Source organism: Rhopalosiphum padi, chromosome 1 (genome assembly GCF_020882245.1).
Source record: "Rhopalosiphum padi isolate XX-2018 chromosome 1, ASM2088224v1, whole genome shotgun sequence".
Taxonomy (NCBI): domain Eukaryota; kingdom Metazoa; phylum Arthropoda; class Insecta; order Hemiptera; family Aphididae; genus Rhopalosiphum; species Rhopalosiphum padi.
In genome coordinates this window covers 11194427-11214415 of record NC_083597.1, presented here as the reverse complement: position 1 = coordinate 11214415, position 19989 = coordinate 11194427, and the positions used below count along the sequence as shown (strand labels likewise).

The following is a 19989-nucleotide window of genomic DNA, read 5'->3' as shown; positions in this document are numbered from 1 at the left end:
AGTTTAGTAATAGACCAACAATTTGCGGTATTCCTCTGTATCTCTTATTACATTGAATACGTATACTCATAACTAATTAACTACTCGTTTGAAACTTAATTTATCTACATAATATATCTATCAGAAAAATACTTTTCTAATCCCAATTGTCTAAATTATTTAACAAAAAACATTATACATATATTATAATATTATATTATGTATAATAATAAAAGAAAAGTTGCAACTTAAATTTTAATGTTAATAATAAATATGTATCATCAATCAAAAAAGTTAAAAGTTAAAAACAACAACGATAAAAATTACTATTTAAAAATTTAAAAATATAATAATATAAAATATATTTTTTCGAAAATATTGTTTAATAATGACTTTTAATTATGCAAAATAATATTTCCATAAATGTTATTATACTTTCCGATATAGTTAACAAGTACCTGTTAAAATAATCGCTCTGCGTCGGGTATATATATATAGATACTGTATATAGGTACCTTTAGGCTTTAATATATTCATACTGCATACAAAATGTATAAAATGTATTGTAGTCGAGATCCAAGCACTTAACTCTAAGTGTTTATGAGAATAGACATCGTATTTCGCATGATTGCTTATTTGAATTAAAACGATAGTTGTCGTTTATCAATGTATTATGATACTAATAATTTATCACCTCGTATAAACCCGGTTATTTGAAAAAGTTTTGTATATATACGTAGTTGTAGTGCATATACGTAAACGTTTGTCAAAATCGATGTTCGGCGATACACAACACATCAATCCTTAAGGTCGACCATTATACTGAGATTTCACATAATCATTTGTTGATGATTACTAATGGAATTGTCCGTTAAGGATGATCAATATCTTGTAGGTATGACACATTTCTAGTACATTCGATGGATTTCATTTTTCCACATCGCACGGCGTGGAACGAAAACGCACATCAAATTCTCCTAAACTCAATTTACGTTGTATTGGCGAATAAAAAAAATAATAATAAATACACCATTGTTGTCGCGCACTTTCCAATAGTTATTTCCGTTGTTATCCGCTCTCCTATCTATTTCGCATGACATATAATTAATAATATACAGGTTAGTTTAGCACATGTTATATATATATACAATATACCTATAGGTATATAAGCATTGTATATACTATTAATGTTACACTTATAAGAACACTTATCAAATATTACGATTAATAATAAACATGTAAATTATTCCGACTTCGAGTACTTCAATATTGATTATAATAACTATGATTTTTAATTAGATAAAACATAAAAAATCATTTATAAAAACATTAAATCATCAAACAAAAAGCTCAGCTAATAATAGCAACATAGACTGGATTACTGTTACAAATAGGTACGAATTAACCATTATTTAGATCCTAAAAATACCTACTGAAAAAACTGGATAATAAATATTTGTCTTATCTAATTTTTTGATTTTATTGAAGAATAAAAAAATCTGAGTTAATATTTATTACTATCAAACAATTTAGACTTTGGTGCGATAATTTTAAATTCTGAATGAAGCAAAAAATGTATTAATCTTACAATGATGTGTGTTTCTTATTTATTTATGTATAATCTAAAGACACTTTTTCTAGTAAAAACCTGCTCTAATCATAAATTGTGTGGGAAGTTGTTTGGAACAAATTAGATCTAATTGATACTTTTTAAAATAACCAGGATCACAAAAAAATACGAACACTTGTTAAAATTTTAATATTATTATTAAAATAATTGTTTATTAAGCTTGGTTACTAAAAAGTCAAATCAAAATTGTTCACTCAAAATCGTTTTTCATCGTGTATAATAAATTATCATTGAATTCAAATTTAACATATCCATCAGAGTGATCAATGACGAGGTTCCCAAACACCTACTGTACTGCAGACGTTCAGCCGAGTGGTTAACTACTTGACTGCTTTTTTGTTATTGTTATGAAATATAAAGAATCAAATATAGTATAATTTGTTATTATTAAATACTCATGATTCGTGTTGAGTTTTTTTCTGTGTGCGGAAAGTTCAGACTGATATCTAAATTCATACACGTATATCCCAAGAGAGCAAACAGCTTTGTGCGGGTTTTGGTTTATCAGAGCATTTTTTAATCTATTTTATTAGTAAAAATGAATTAAAATGTATAGATCATAACAATATTTCCGTTGGATAAAACGAATATGTAATTTTTTGCCACCACCAAAATAACCACAGATTCCAATCAATATTTAATTATTTTAAATACAAATCTAATTTAAAAATTTCCATATTTTCTATACATATTGTGACTATAATTTTAACAGTTCAATTTTAAAATTTCAGTTAGTAATGATATTGTTAGAAACATAATAATTTTGTTATGTATTGTAAACATGACAATTAGTAATTACACATGTAATAAATATAATTCCTCTATTAATAAGGTACATATACTTATAGAAATCAGAACGAATAACATATATTTATAACTCAAAAGATTGAACGAGAATAATCCACTTATTAGTTTGATCATAAAACCGATTGTATATTCTTGATTAATTTTGAATTAAAAACTAAATACGACTGAATTTAACGACTAATATAATTATAAAATTGAGTACCTAGGTATGGTTATTTACGTTTAATTTCGTGTTTAACGGCTATAACTTTTTACTTTCCAATAAAAACTCTAATTTGTTTTACAACGAACTTTAGTTGAATTCACGTTTATGAACCCTTTGTTGTGCATTTATAAAAGTAAATTCATGACCAATATAGTCATTTAAAATAAAGATCGTTGGGTAGAAAATCCAAAGTACTCTCTTCCGTCCTATCATTCATTAGATACATATACTACAATATACATATATATATATATAATGTTTTCTTCTCTCTCTCTCAAGCTGTTTAATTGACCCTGTAGCTCGTAAACTGTTTATTTTGCTTAAGCACACTCATGCGAAAAACAAGAAAAAACATACAAATAATATAATAAAAATTAATATATCTGGACTAATTTTTTTCAAGCCCTTTAAATAAATAATTACCAAACTGTTACTTATAAATCTTTTATTTGGATCATCTGAATAATTAGAAATCGTTTCGAACCAGTAATGTTTTAAATACTCCTATGTATATATATAGATATAGGTTATAGGTACATCATCGTAAGTTATTACGCGCTTTATCTCTATTCTCTCTAATCCTCAATATAATTATTACGCTTCGAATAATCCATTATATTATTATTCTGAAATGTCTTAGAAATAATTAGTACACGGTAGGTCGTTAATATTTAGTTAAGACATGTTCTTGTGTTTAGTGTCTTTAGTGTTTCATGAAGATTTACTGATTGCAATAACTCTTACACTATAATTTTTGTTTTTATTTATTTATAGGTGTAAACATAAATTGGCTATTTATTTAAATGCGACGAACGTCATAGGGTTTCAACAAAATTCGTTGACGGATTGATATATTTTTATTGAAAATAAACTGTTACGTTTAATTTTCTAAAAAACTATTTTATCTGTAAAAGAGTATAATATTTAACGTCACTATGGGCATAAATTAAAATCTGTAAAACTCACTAATTATCTTAGACAAATTAAAGTAAATAATTAGAAAAGTTCATTAAGTAAACAACAAAATAATTTTAATTATTACAATATAATCAAAGCGAATTAGGATTACGTGCTAGTTTTGTAGTTGCTAAAATGAAGGTCAAGTGCAATCGTCTATTTACCGACTCCGAGTTTATAAAAACATATATGTTAGCTATTGTAAATGAAATATGCTCAGAGAAAAAAATAATTAAAATAGGTACATCACTTCTTAGTTAGGAACTATGTATGTTAGACGTCCCAATGAGATGGGAACTAATTTAATTCTCAAATTTAATAAAAAAAGTTTCTACATTCGATTGTATTTCTATTGCAACTGATGGAAGTATCTACTGATATTTATGATGTCATTATCATTATATTTATTTGTGAATTTTAATGTTTCTAAAGAATTGGGTGAACTATGAAGTTCGAAAGGAACAACTACGGAAAAAGACTTATTTATTAAAAAAAACAAAATACATTTAAAAAGTTGAATTTAAGTTGGAAAAAACTCAAAAAATTAATCTGTATTACTACAGACGAAGCAAAAAACCGAGTAGAATTAATAAAAATTGAACTAGAAGAATAAATTTAAAAATTCCAAAAGAAAAACAAAAAATACCTATGATACTTCATTGTATTATATATTAAGGGGAATTATGTTGAAAAATAAAAAGTTGATTCTTTTAATCTTACCTTTTTAATGATTGAACAACGTTATTGAATGAATTGAATATTAGTTAAATACAAATTATTATTGAAAAATATAAAATTATTTCAGATCCAATTAAAATTATTAAGTATATATGCAATCATAAATATATTGATGAACCACGCTTGGATAATTTAATTACTGTGAAATTGCAATAGAAACATCCAAATAAATTTTATATTGGGTAACTATAAAAAACTATAAAAATAATATTTTTAAATATGATAGAAAACCTACAAAATTAATTTTCAATACAGTTTTAAAATATTTACGTAGGCGCATGAGAAAAATATTAAGTTGTTTCAAAAGTTAAAACCCTTTTCTGTTGATGTCAATGTAGTTAATTAAACATTGAATCTAATTTACATATGAAAGTCATAGAAATAAAACTACAAAACAATGATGTTCATAAAACTACTTTTGAAGAAAGTGTTACCCTAAAAATATTTTATTCGAGACTTTTTGAAATAGATTTTAAAGGAATATATTAAAAGTTTTACTTTAAAAATGATTACTACTTTTGATAGGACTTATATTTGTGAACAGACATTTCCACTCGCTAATTTTCGAAAAAATAAATTTTGTTTCTGATGTATTTAATGCAGTTTTAATTGTTTTATAAACATTAACATCCGATATGAAAGCGGATATAAACAAATTAGTAAAAAAGCTAAAAAAATATAATGATCTACACAGGTTAAAAGGTTTCCGACCCCTGATTTACATGTATAAAATATTAAACAACGAATACAAATATAGTTATAACAATAATAAAATATATAATATAGATAACAACAATAGTACACAATTTCAAAACGAAAACAATTGAGGCAGTATATCAACATTCACATAATTTAAAAAACCTCATAGATCGAAAAAGGGATCACACATAAAAAAATTTGAACAAGAAATCAGAATATGGAACTTCTTGCGGGATCTTGTATGGTAAATTGGAACTCGTAAGCTTATACGCTCGAGGACCCGAACTAAAGTAAATCAATCTTTCCAAGCAGTAATTTTAGCAAAAAGTTTTGGTTCACCCTCAGCTACCTGTTTTCGAGAAAACTAAGATTTAAAACTTCGACGACAGATTCAGAATAATTCGGAGGATGGTCAATCTTCAATGAGAAACCTATATAACTAAGGAATCCTTTATGAACCTATTCAATTAATTATATATCAATCTGTATAAAATGGTTCCAAATTATTTAACCGTAATCAAGAATTTATCGTACAAGAGCGGAGTAAAAGGGTCACTAAACATGCTACTGAATTGAAATTATTAGTGTACCGTTGTGACATCGTAAAAACTCAAAAAGCCTTACGACATTGCAAATAATATATAATCGATATGAAATATGAAAAATAGAGATGGAATACATATGAGTTATGGATCTTAAATCCTTAATCTAAAAAACTAAATTAAAATTAGTTATTAAAATTATAATTGTAATTAATAACGAGACTTCGTTACCTAAAAAAAAAAATATAACAACTGATAAAACAAGTGTAAACTTGTCTGGTAGAGATTCAGGCCCATAATGTATTATTCTCTTAGGAATAAATAAAAGGGATGCACCAGGATACAAGGATAATTACAATCGGAAGGGTACACACAATTATTTCAATTTTTCAATATACCATTAATCTTAGTACTTACTAATATAAATGAATAGATAAAAATAACTATGCATTTATAAGGAACAAAAAGTAGTTTACATGCTAATCCAGGACATATATTCTATAACTATCTATCCACCAACTACAAAGTTTCATCCAAATTCGTTCAACTGTTAAGGCGTCATTGAGGAACAAAGTCAACCTTTTTGAATTTTCATATTATAAGGTAGAATGTATTATAATATTATAAAATATCAAATTTATAAATTGAATACTATTATTTTGCAAACAAAAATAATAAACAAACCAAGAAATAAAGAGGTACCTACCCGTTTTTAAAACGATTTAAAATGATTTTTTTAATATTTATTTACATTGTAAATGGTAACTGAACTCTATAAATACTCGTATAAATGTTTTAATTAAATGATTATTAAATTCTAAATTAGGGGATAAATAAAATGTAAAACAAATGATAAATCATCGCACTGGAAAAATATTTTGAGCCATATATTCTAAAGTATTTTAAAATTATGTCCTCACAAACAAAATAACGAGTCAAGATTTTCTACGTACACGTAAAATATAATTTTTTTAATCATTTATGAAACATGAACATGTCATAGTTTTAAATTTAAATTTATGTTTTATATTATATTGTGTTTGTATAGAGAAGTAATCAACATCTAATTTATAAGAAACAACTGTCTTAGAGGCGCGTGGCTCTGGGATAATTACCTTTTTATACGTATTCATTATAATTTTGTTCGTCGACGGTTTATCGTTGCCAAGTTTTTGATTATTGTACGATTAAGTTCTAGCAATATGTGTTCATGCAGTTTTTGCTTTCCTGTGTCCATTGATAAAATAATATAGGTTGTAGATTGTATTCCAATTCCACTGGAGCAAAGTGATCTATAATCTATAATTAAAAACGACAATTATAGGAATTATATATTTCTGATTATATAAAACGATATGGGTATGGTACTATGGTATATATATTTACCATATGGTGGTATTGAATATTATACTTAGTGGCTTCTTCTTTCAAAAAATGTATTTAGTCAAAACATGAATAAAACAAAATTATTATAATAGAATATTTCAATTTATATCCCTACCCGATGCCATAAATTAATAAATTATTGATTATATTATATAGTAGTTAATGTATATTTATTAAAAACAACCCCCGTCCAAAATGTACTTAATTTACACAAAAGAAATCTGAAATGTTATAAATCCAAACAATCAAATCTCCAAAAAAATGTTTTTGTGTAGAAAACTTGCCCACGAGCTATTTAAACAATATTACGTTTAGTATATAGTCAAGTGCGTAATACAACAAACAGATTCATTAACCAATTTAAATATTAAATCATTCGAAAATAGATGTATTTGCATTATTTAAATATGTATATCGTATACACACATATGATATATCGTGTATTAATGTTATATGTACAATTGTACAACGAAATTTCATTACATTACGGCGGTCAACATAATATACGATTAGGTGCATTTTATTTCGAAAATTGATTGTAGAATTAATTAAGACAATTATGCTAATATTAAAAATCAAATTTCAAATGATTAACAACATATGAAGAATTACAGTTATTTACTCAATTATTTACAATATATTTTTTTCCCAACAAATATCAAAAAATTCTAATATTATTTTAAATGTTAAAATACATGCAATTCTGATTTTATTATTTTTGATGAGTACCCATAATGTTCTAATATTATCATAATTAGATATATCGAAGGAATGCTATTAGTTTTTTTGAGTAGTAATTCGATGAAGCCTTTTCTTTTAAAAGGTACATTGTGTATATTTGGTATAGATTTCTGTATAAACAAAACTATGGGGTTTTATTTCTTAGGAAACGGTTATTACCGACGACAATTGAGACTACGGCACCTGCAAGCAATATTCATACTTTTATGTGTATACGAGTTGTTATTTACTTGCCAAACCTACATATTTATATAATTGAATTTAAAAAAAAAAATTAATTATTTCATTTTGTAATAAATATTATTTAAAAAGTTATTTACCGTCTATGATGTCGATTGACGATCGTAAGAAATATAGCTAATTTTACTATTTAATGAAAATAATAATAATATTTATCCTGTTATGAATTATTATATGATGAACTGCGGGCTGAATTTATACGTATACTATAACTTGCTAATTATTATCAATTATCACTAATGCTGTGCAGACATGTAGTTGTGTGCAGTTGTGCTGTGTTTTGTGTGCAAATACTGATTGTTTTAGTTTGCTTTTTGTGTTATATTATTATATACCTAATTCATTAAAAGTTCATAATACAAATAATACCTAGTTAAGTATTATTCAGTTAGTATAACTGTCACTACAAATTTTACACTTCAGGACTTCGGTTAAATAGGTACCTAACATTCTTAATTCTTTCACGACCAATATTATTTAATATTGAATTAAAACTTACACAATATAGAATATGGTAAATGGTAATAGACAAAATAATCCGTTTCAATTGTGATTTGTTATTTATAAGTGTTGAAGATACAAGTGATCAACAGCAATACTTAATGACTAGTGTAATCTTGTTAAAAATTAATCTAAGCGTCATTTGGTGAATCAGAGAGGTCATTTTTTATATATTATTTTATTAATAGAAAAGAACTGATAAAATATTACACAAAAATGAAAATATTTAGACATTATTGGTTTTCGGTAAAAACCGATTTTGTTTTTTTATTTTAGTTCAAAATAAAATAATCGTAGACTTGTGACATTTTTACAGAACACAAATACCAGCTTTTTCAAGACAGTGAAATTTTTAAACCTTTTCTGTTTTTTGTTGAGTTTTTAATAGATATATTTATACTTTTAAAATGCTTATAGAAATTACAAGTACATATTTTATACATAAACATATTGCATATTTTGCCTTTTTTAGTACATAAACTATACATGGAATAATGGATTATGAATAAAAGTTTTATCATATAAACTTTAGATTTTTTATTACAACAATATTAGTTAATAGTTATTATATTTTTTTTTAATAATACTTATTGTTGAGACTTATTGCAACATACATTTTAATAAACTGAGGTACCTGTACAGTATGAATATGAAAATATTAAATCATGGTCCTTGGTTATTATTCAAACGGTATCTTTATTAATAAATAATCATCATTTATTTCACCAAAAAATTACATTAAATAAAACTAATAAACGATACGGTTTAATAATATGCCTATATTTTTGCTTGACAAATATGTTCTTGTCAAAAGTTCTAAAAAACTTTGCCCAGGGACCTGGGTACGTTGGTTAACGATAGAGAATTATAAATAACGAGTACGTAATTCCCTATTTGCCTCACTTTCTACTAAATGGTTTAAATGTCAGGGCAAAAAAAATAAAATCGATAGAGAATATTATGTTTTTCGAGTAAAATATGTCTAATTGCGTAATTGTTGAACGTATTCCTTCAACTTGTAATGTATTTTATCAAAATTATTCTACCACCCTTACAATTTATTCAACTATTTATTTGATATTTCATTCCTCAATGCTGAATTTCCGTTTTATTCATTAAGCGCCTACGTTTAGGCATTTGGGCGAGTTTGTAAAATAATTTATTGTGTTACCTACATAATAAGTTGTATTTTATTTTCTTTAATTAATCTTTGTGATCTGGAATTGTCGTTATTTGATATTTCATAGTAAGATTGATTTCAAAATTATTTAAGTTTTGCACAATTTTATCCTCCGTATCATAATTATCTAAGATTCACTATATAATTTATCTTTAAGATTCAATTTTCCAAGGTATTTCATCGACTAATCCTTTTAAATTAAACTGAATAACTTATTTTTCTGATCTAACCCTATTGCATTCAGATAGTACATTCAATCTTGTAAAGATTCGTCTAGCTATACCTACTATTTTAGTTTATTTATATATTTTATTTTTAAGTATTTCAATTTGATCTTCAAAGTAATATAAAGATTTATAAAAACGTTTTTAGTTTTAACTATATTTCCTATGTTAAAGTTAGTGATTGGATTTCTATTCTATTAAACATACCTATGCATATTTTTTTGCTTGATCCCGTAAATTTAATGGTATAATTAATTTCCCCCCCTCATTTACTAAGTATAGGTCGTTTAACAATACATTCAAATGTGTTGAAACAAATCTATCCATATAATATATAAATGCTTCAATGTTGTCAGAGAATGTAAAATTCACATTGAATTGTGTATTAAATTAATAAATATTATACCTTATACCTACTTAAAAGTTTGAGTGTTAATGTGTTATGATATTGATATATTTTAAAAGTTAATGTATTTATTGCCTATGTTTGTGACTACATTAAGTCAAATTTAGTTTTTCAATCCAATATGGTAATCTAACGTTTTTGTAAAAGTTAAAACAATCTCAAATCGTATAAATAATTTGCCTAATAAATAACCCCATATGAGATTTTGTAAGATTTTAAATGATAATAATTGTATAATATTCAAAACTATAATGTATATTCTAATAAATACGTGTAAATGTAATATTTTAATTTTTAAGTGAATTATGAGCATTTTCAAATATTTAATATTTTTCATACTCATAATTCACCTAAAAATTAAAATATCGTAAAAAACTAACGAGAAAACACAGATTTTGTTCTTACCTAAAAGTTTGATAATAGCCAATAGGTCAATTCACTCTAATATCAAAACTAAAAGCACACTATATCTATAAGTCCAATATTTATACTTATATTGTTAAAATATGGACTTCTTAATCTTCCCATGTTACTTAGTAAATTAGTTTGAAATATCAATAATATAATAATTTTAAACAAACAGTCATTTTTTTCATTTACAGTCATAAATAAAAAACGTATATAGTATTAATAAATAATAATATTAAATGTCAATTATAATGCATAAAAAAATATATATTAATACCTATATTGATATTAGAGTGAATTGAACTGTTATCAAACTTTTAGGTAAGAACATAATCTGTGTTTTTTCGTTGGTTTTTTACGATATTTTAAATTTTGGGTGAGTAATGAGTATGAAAAATATTAAATATTTTAAAATGCTCATAATTCAGTTAATATTAAAATATTTTATAAAATATCCACATACACGTATTTATTAGAATATACATTATAGTTTTGAATATTATACAATTATTATCATTTAAAATCTTACAAAATCTCATATGGAGTTATTTTTTCTGGGGTTATTTTTTCGTGGTACCCGTATGAATACCTATAATTGTTTTTGATCTAGTGTTATTGGTATCATATAAAATTCAATTCTGACAAAATGCTATTCCAAAAAGTACGTTTTCGGTAAAGAGTTTCAGACCAAATACCTACCTTTGGTTCTGTGAAATATATTTCATGGAAAATATGTTTTCAACATAAAACATATTATCTAATAAAATATGTATTCGACAAAATAACCTTTCCGATAAAATATTTTTCAGACAAATATAATTCCTAGTATTTTCCAACTTTATATGCACCTCCATTTATTTGATATATTTTGTAATTCTTCTTGATTGACTTATGTGTTAAAATGCCATATTATATATTTATCATTTATTAATAAGTATATTATTGTTTATTTGTTTAAATAAAGTTGTGCCTATGTAGAAATTTCAACTATAAGTCTATAATCATATCTTTTTTATAATAAATCCTTAATTATGAATTTTTATGATATATTATACTTTTGTAATATTTTAATTCATTAATTGTATTGATATACATTTATAGTTTATTCAATTAACAACGTATGAGTTTCTTGCAATTATCTAGATATTTGTATTAAATATATGTGATATGCCAATACATAATGTATAAAAAAATAGATCAAATAATATAAATAAAACAAATCTATAGAAGTATACAAGTAACTATAAAAAGTCTTCTCAAAACAAATTTTTTTTTCAGTTCAAATGTTTTCTAAAAAAATTTAACTACATGTTACATGGATAAATGTTGTCTATCTCTGAATATAGTGTATCAGTGGTAGATTAAACTAAACAGGGGAATACAAAAAGATTTTGATATTAATAATTTATACAAGACACTTAACCTCATACAGAGTACAATTGAATTGTATTGAAAAAAAAAATGTTAATATAATAAACCCATTTACCAATGACCTTTTTTCTTCCTTGTAAATTACTACATGAGGGCCGAACTGCTTTCACATTGCTAATTTGTATACATTCTGTAAAATCAAAAATAGCTTTACCTATATCAACCTATGGTGGAACTACAACATGATAATGATAAAATACAAATATATACTAAGTAAGAAAATTAAGTAACAAATACATAATTCACACCTGATCTATGGATATGAACTTATTTTTCACTTGAAAATAAAAAACTAAATACCATAAAAAAAAAAATTAAATTTATTGAATTGAATTAACCTATTATTTGAATTTAATACTCCCTCAATATATAAAATTTGAAGTAAATAAAAATAATATAATATATTTTACATTATAAAGTGTTAAGATAATAACTTTTTATCAAATAAATATTATTGTTGGTATGATTGTGACAATGCATCAAATTCAGCTTCTTTTTTATTGTAATTTTCAATGAAGTCTGAATTTGGATAAGCATCTCGTAGCATATTTAACTGTCTCTTAGCAACCTGTAACAAAGGAGAAAGAAAACTTACTAAATAGTAAATATAAGTCTATAACAGTAACTTACATCAGCTGAGACTTTTGAATGAACAGAAATGAACAAAGAATTGACTAGGGAATCAATATCATTACTATCTTTTTCCAAAGCATCTAATAGTGTGATCTCAGCTTTTTTATATTCACATTCGCCAATATAACACACTGACTGACTATTCAACAACAAAGCAGTAATTCCATATTTGTCTGTTAGTTCTTGAAATATGAAATAAGCTTCTTGCAGTTTGGATCCGCCCTATACACCAATACATTATTTATTATAACTAGAATATATTGTATTATCTCTAATAAGGTAAATTATTAGCATTAACTACCAATTTAAATATTTAATTTATACTTTATTGTATCTAAAATTTTTTGTTTTAGATCAATGACTGTCATTTATATATTAGAATTAACATTGCTTTTTAGTCTTTTGTATTCTTACTATTGCCAAGTTTAACCAAGCTTGTGCCATTTGTGTTAATGTAGCATCTTCATCCTTTTCTTGTAATTTTTTTAATTCTTTAGATGCTAAATCTACTCGATTCATTCTCAAATATATAATCAGAGACAATGTCAGACTAAAATAAATATATACATATTTATCTATAAGTAATTAAAATGTTATCTTATTATATATCTAAATACATACCCTTCGAGAGTGTCATCATTTTTAAGGACTCTTAGAGCTGATTCATAATTATGTTCATGATTATAAATTGTGGTAGCAACAATAACAAGAGAATGATTAATTTCATACATGTTTTCCAATTCTTGTTCCAAAGTTTTCAAAATAGAACTCCTAAAAATATATTTAAAAAAAATAATAAATCATAAACTAAACTAAACTTAACTGTTTTGAATACAATTTTTTAGCTCAGATTTTAAGTTAAGTTACTAAAACCTGATATTAACACAAGACTACTCTAACACACATATTGCATTATTCTATAAATATTAAATCTTCTTAAAAGTGACCAAATATTTAAAAACTTTTTTTCTTTTTACAAACTGAACTTTATTCAGAATTAGTATTCAAATGATATAACTTTTAAATTAATAATAATCTATGATGTTCACTGTTCAGCCCATTAAGTATAGATATTTTTTTAAGTTTTATTTTTAAATAATGTTTACTAAAAATATTTAACATTTCAAAAATGAAAAGTATTTTTCCATAGATCTTACATAACAATGGTGTCCTATAAATTATTATGATTTCTATTTAATAAGATTCAGTAAATATCCAATAAAAAAAAATGTTCAATAACTTCATGAAATAGAAAAAAAAACTAATTTAAAATGTGTTAAAACCAATATTCTAACTAACAACTTCATTAAAAAATTGATTTTAGTTTAGCAAAGTTTAGAAAAATCTTTCATAAATTAATAGAAATATTTTTAATTTATGACTTAAAAAAACTAAATAATAAACTTATAATAATATTGATGAAATTTATTACAATTAAATATCTCTACTAGAGTTTTTAACTCAATTTTTATTAAAAGAGTCTTACCTATTACCAGGATTTTGCAAGTATTCTGCTAACAGTTTAAAAGGTTTTAATTCTGGAGGTGAATTAGCTTTTATTTCTGCTAGAACAATACTATATTTTTTTTGAGCCAAGTAAGCACGGTACATAAATATGTCTCGTTGTAGACGTAAATTTCCATAGTTTGGCTATAAATGAAGAAAAAAATAAAAAGTTATTAGCAATAGAAAATATCTTAAACTATAAACATCAATTGTGTACTCCTTAAGTAATTATATAAATAAATTACAATCGAAGAATAAATTATAAAAATTATGATATTAGACGATTGGAAAATAAAATACCGGTTCTTTCTGAGCATCGTTAATGCATTGCTGATAGTTCCCAATGTAGTATGAGTTTTTAATGTCAAACAATTCGTTTGCCTCATAAGACTCGGCCTGTTTTACTAAATCTAAAAATAAAAATAGAAATCAATTAATTATATGAGAACTAGATAATCAAAAAACATGTATAATATTATAATAATAAAAATATATTTTATTAGTTACCAGTCATTTTTAGTATGATCCGATGTTAGGTAACTATACAATTTTCAAAAATAATCTCCTGGAATGTACACAGAACACGAATCAAAATATTAATAACAACTTGACACTTATAAATTGTAGAAATAATAATTATATTAATTGTATTACTGTAAATTACCCATCAAATGACAATTATTGATATTTAATAATTTATTCTCGATATATCGAGTCTTATCAAATATATTTTATTATCGTCTGCAATCACCACGTCGTCGTCGTTGCTTGAATTTCCGACTACATGGACGTCATATTGTACCAAACGACAATGTACAATTTTAAATACAAGAGCCTAATGTTATTATTTTTATTAAATTTATACACGTCAGAATATTGAATATAAATAAACTGTTTTATTTAACGAGAAGAAGATTTTAACAACAACTTTTATTATGTGACTTTTAAGTTTTAACGCCTTACCGTGACGGCATGACGTGATGTGGATAAAATTGTATTCACATAGTGATTTTTCAACTTTCAAGCGTCAGACGTCATTACGTCACTTCGATACTATTTCCACAGGTTGTAACGCCGCATATCGTGTGGCCCGTGTGCCGTGTGGCAAAGTGTCGTGAAGATTTAGTCGACCGTTTCCCGAACGGTATCTATCGCCACTCACTATCTAATAATCCGTACACTGTGAGAAGTACTTCAACTTCAAGTATATTCAACGCGGGACTGTTTACTGTTTACGGTTTTTTTTTTTTGTGGTCGTCCCTCGCACCACCGTTAGGCGCCAAGCGGTATCGGACCGAGAAAGTGAGAAGTTTCAAGTTTGAAAATATTAAGTATTTTCTTGAAAACTTGAACTACATTAATTTTATTATTAGTATGTTTTTCTATTTTTTATTTTTTTTAAATCGTTTAATTTAAACACTGAATTTTAAACTCGAGTTTTGCTTCTTTTAACATTGCATTATTGAATCTTTAATTTGATATTAAATTTTAACATTACACAATCAAATCGTTTGTATGTATTGATAATCGATTGGTTGATGTACAACTTACTATTGTTGATATTCCAAGTGATATACCTTTAGTAAGTAACTGAAATAAAATAATTAAATACAAATTACAATATTTTAGATACATTATCGTTCCATAATATAACTTCAAGACTTAATCAAAACTTTGAAAAAAATAAATCAAATAACTGATACACTTAAGTGGACAATCTTCCTAGAACTTCTGTTCTATGCTAATTCCCACATACATTTCCTGAATTGTTTAAATTAAATAAATACTTAAAATATTTTCAAGTATACACATATACTATTATTATTATTTAACTTATTACTTAAATTTTTATGTTTTTCTACTTATCGTCATTTAAATGAAGAGTATTTCTCAGCAACTGGAGGTGGATGCTTATTAGTTTTTATTTATTACAATACATACAAATAGCAGTTGACCATCTTCTGACTAGGCCGGACAAAAATCAACTTCCACCAAGAAGTACTTTTCAGTCTTCACACAAGAACCTAGACTATATATATAGTGATTGCTTGTACTGAAATAAATGCAATTATTTTTTTAATTGTTTTTTTTTTATTTTAGTATAATTGAATAGTTAAATTATTGAATTCTTTATAAATAGTTAAATTGGCATGCATGTTATGATTACTTTTTTTAGATAGTCTAAAATAATAAAGTTTAGACTTCTAGAGAATTCAAATTCTCAAAATTATATTTACCTAATCTGATTATTATAATTAATAAACTTGTTTTACTTGCAGTTTTGATACCTAGTTTATATATTTAGTTAACAATAGTAATAATATGTATTCATTTTAATTTTTACAGGTAAACATATAGACTGTGATTAAAATGGATGATAATATTGATTTGAAAACTCCTACTGAATCGATTAAAACTGAAATGGTCTCGACAAACGGTAATGATGTGCCCAAAGAAAATTTCAGAGATAATTCCACTAAGTCTACACCAATTACAAATAAAATTCCAGAAAATAGTAATCAAACCATCAACTGTTATTGGTAAGTTTATTGATTTGTGAATGCAAATTAATCTAACAAGAAATTTATAAATTCAAGCTATAATATGGAAACAATTTTTTTTTGTAACAAATATATATATATATATATATTAATATAAATATTACAATATATAGAAAATTGAATATTTAAAACTTAATGCATTTAGTCATCATATAAATCAATTTATTAAACATGATATAATATGATGTACAATTATTAAAAATATTATTGTATTATTTTAGCAATAAAGACAGGAATTACAATATTATTGAACTGTTATGTGCCAACTGTAATCGTTGGTATCATGAATCATGTATTGGTTATCAACTGGGTAAATTGGTTCCGTTTATGGTGAATTATATATTTGTCTGTAAAAACTGTTCACCTACTGGTCTAGAAAGTTTCAAAAAAAATCCAGCGAGTAAGTTTGATTTATACTTTATATAAATATTTATTAAAATCATCTTTATTAAATTAATTTCAAACATTTTAGTGTTCCCACAAATGTGTGTGACTGCAATTGGAAATTTAATGCAGGAAACTATTAAAAATGGAAACCCTCAAATTTATTTCTCGAGGGATAAAGATATTATTCCTTTTATTGAATCACACTGGGAGAGTATGACTACAACTGCAAGAAGAGTTACACAATCGTGGCATTCAACAGTATGTAATTAATATTTCAAACTAAATAATAATAGAACAAAAAAATGTATTTTTATGTATATTTTATATCTTATAAACTTATAAATAATTTATATTATAACTATGTATTCTTATACTTTTAGATTACGAGATCATTAGTAAAGGAAACAGACGTTTTATTCGGTGTAGTAAATGGTGAAAATGGTTCCCAATCTTATAAGCTATTATTTGACATTTCGCAAATAAAACCAAATTATGAAGCGATGATTAAAGGAGGTCATCTTAAAGTTACAGAAACTGGAATTCAACCTAGTAAGTTACAATTGAATCTATAATTTATATACAAAAAATATAGATAATTTAATTTAATTCTTATTTGTTATAAATATTTTATGTGTGTACAAAAACTCCTAATTTAAAATATTTATTTATATTTTGAAAATGAAAATTATATCTTTAAAGTTCTTTTATATACTAATTTATTTTCCATTACTGTTAAAGATATAAAGGTACTGCAATAAGTTAAGCATGTAAATTCATTAGATTTGTTAATGAAAATTCAATAATTACTCTTCTAAAAGAGCTTTATATAAATTGGTCTTCAAATCTGCACTAATTAAATTTACTCTTTATTCTAGAATCTGTTATTCAATATCATTGAACAAAATTAGTTTACTAATATGATAATTTATAAATTATTTTTTTAAGTATTAATAATAGACAGAAAATATCTTTTTCATCTAAATCCTAAAATCAATTTAGCTCTTTTTTCTATCACAAAACTCATTGTGTATACTCAATCATACAGTTTCTTTAGGTATTTGTACATAAAAAATATCTAATGTAGCAAAAGCTAGTAACTAAAGATATTTTTCCAATTTTTCCTTATTGTTTTTATATTACAGACGGTTAATAATATACTTTTACTAGACTCTTGTCTCTTGAATTGTACATAGTAGAAGTGTACATGCTTTTTGTTTAATTTTTTCCTCAATAACATAAGAAATTAGTTTTATATTATTTATCAATAGTTTTTATTGTGTTTTGATATATTATTATTTTTATACTCTAGCCGTCACAACTGGTCTCAAAGGACGTGGTGCTAAAAGAAAAACACTTGGTGATGGAACTAGCGGGATAGGTAGTGGTAAAAAGGGTAGAAGTGCTGGTGATCAATCAAATGTTAAATTGCCTGCTCATGGATACCCACTTGAACATCCATTCAACAAAGATGGTTATAAATATATATTAGCTGAACCAGATCCTCATGCTCCATTTAGACAAGAATTTGATGAGTCTAATGAGTCTGCTGGAAAGTTGATTCCGGGATGGTTATATAGACCCCTTTGTCCGAACCAAGTATTATTGGCACTACATGATCGTGCACCACAGCTACATATTTCTGAAGACAGATTATCAGTAACTGGAGAGAAAGGATATTGTATGGTACGAGCTACACACAGTGAGTAATGATTATATATTATTTTTTTTATAAAAAATATTTACATAACTAATTTCAAGGTGTTGCGAGTGGAAATTGGTATTGGGAGACAACAGTTGAAGAAATGCCTGATAATTCAGCTTGTCGTATTGGATGGAGCCAAGAATTTGCAAATATACAAGCACCATTAGGATATGATAAATTTGGTTATTCATGGAGATCTAGGTAATAAACATTAAAAAAACTAAAGTAAATCAAAAATAAAATGTTTGTAAAATATTTTTAATTAATTTTTAAAGAAAAGGTACAGTGTTCCATGAGAGTCGTGGAAAACATTATAGTAACAGTTTTGGTGAAGGCGATACATTAGGCATAATGATATGTCTACCTAACAATACGGTATCTCTTCCACCAACTCATAAAGATTTGGTATTTAATTTTATTTGAAATATTTACTAACTTTAATAATGCCTCCCAAGTAATACTAAAATATAGTGTTTTATTTGCTTTTTTAGATATTGATAAAATTCAAAAGCCATTTATATTATGAAGAACAGTCTCAAGATAGTAGTCGTGATGCACTTAAATGCTTGAAACCACTAGTTGGGAGTAAAATAATATATTATAAAAATGGAGAATGTTTTAATGAAAGTGCTGTCGACTTATATGATGGAAAATATTTTCCAACAGTATCTTTGTACAAAAATTGTACCTTATCATTAAACTTTGGACCCAATTTCAAATACCCACCACCGCAAACAGATAATTTCAAATATAAAGGAGTATGTAGACAATATAATATTAATAATTTTAAATTACTAAAAAATAACAATATATTAAATAAGAACAAAAATGTTTTCAGGTATGGGAAAGGGCTGGTGAAGCCATATGTGAACAAACTTTAGCTGATATATCATTTTTAACAATAAATGAAGGTAAATTAAAATTGAGCGATATATAATGATATTACTTGGTATCAAATTATGCTGTTTTTTGTAATATTATTTTTTTTATTGTATTTGAGTCTAAGTAAACATAAATACTGCCTTATTCTATAAGCCTACAAGTAATCTTAATTAATCTTTTCTATATACTCTATGTAAACATGGTAATTTTGTACAAAATAAAATAAACTACAGTAAAAAAGTAA

At 25.0% G+C, this 19989-nt stretch overlaps 2 protein-coding genes across 4 annotated transcripts; one reads left to right on the top strand and one right to left on the bottom strand.

The window, feature by feature from the left end:
• Positions 1-12376: 12376 nt before the first annotated feature.
• On the bottom strand, positions 12377-15011 carry LOC132932126 (coatomer subunit epsilon). Its single transcript, XM_060998353.1, has 8 exons — positions 14878-15011; positions 14721-14778; positions 14514-14623; positions 14194-14357; positions 13329-13478; positions 13122-13257; positions 12705-12929; positions 12377-12642 (listed from the first exon to the last, which is right to left on the bottom strand). Exons 2-8 carry the CDS (start codon positions 14725-14727, stop codon positions 12526-12528), a joined length of 909 nt encoding a protein of 302 aa, XP_060854336.1. The 5' UTR covers positions 14728-14778; positions 14878-15011; the 3' UTR covers positions 12377-12525.
• Positions 15012-15415: 404 nt separating this feature from the next.
• LOC132932125 (set1/Ash2 histone methyltransferase complex subunit ASH2) lies at positions 15416-19989 on the top strand. Of its 3 annotated transcripts, none has more exons than XM_060998351.1 (10): positions 15416-15585; positions 16560-16753; positions 16996-17174; positions 17247-17419; positions 17542-17710; positions 18471-18860; positions 18920-19064; positions 19139-19268; positions 19355-19621; positions 19702-19989. In XM_060998351.1, the coding sequence occupies exons 2-10, from the start codon at positions 16584-16586 to the stop codon at positions 19798-19800; spliced, it is 1722 nt and encodes a 573-aa protein (XP_060854334.1). In that variant the 5' UTR covers positions 15416-15585; positions 16560-16583; the 3' UTR covers positions 19801-19989. The 3 variants fall into 3 exon arrangements, with proteins under 3 accessions (XP_060854334.1, XP_060854333.1, XP_060854335.1); XM_060998350.1 differs by having other exon boundaries at positions 15416-15795; XM_060998352.1 differs by having other exon boundaries at positions 15427-15515.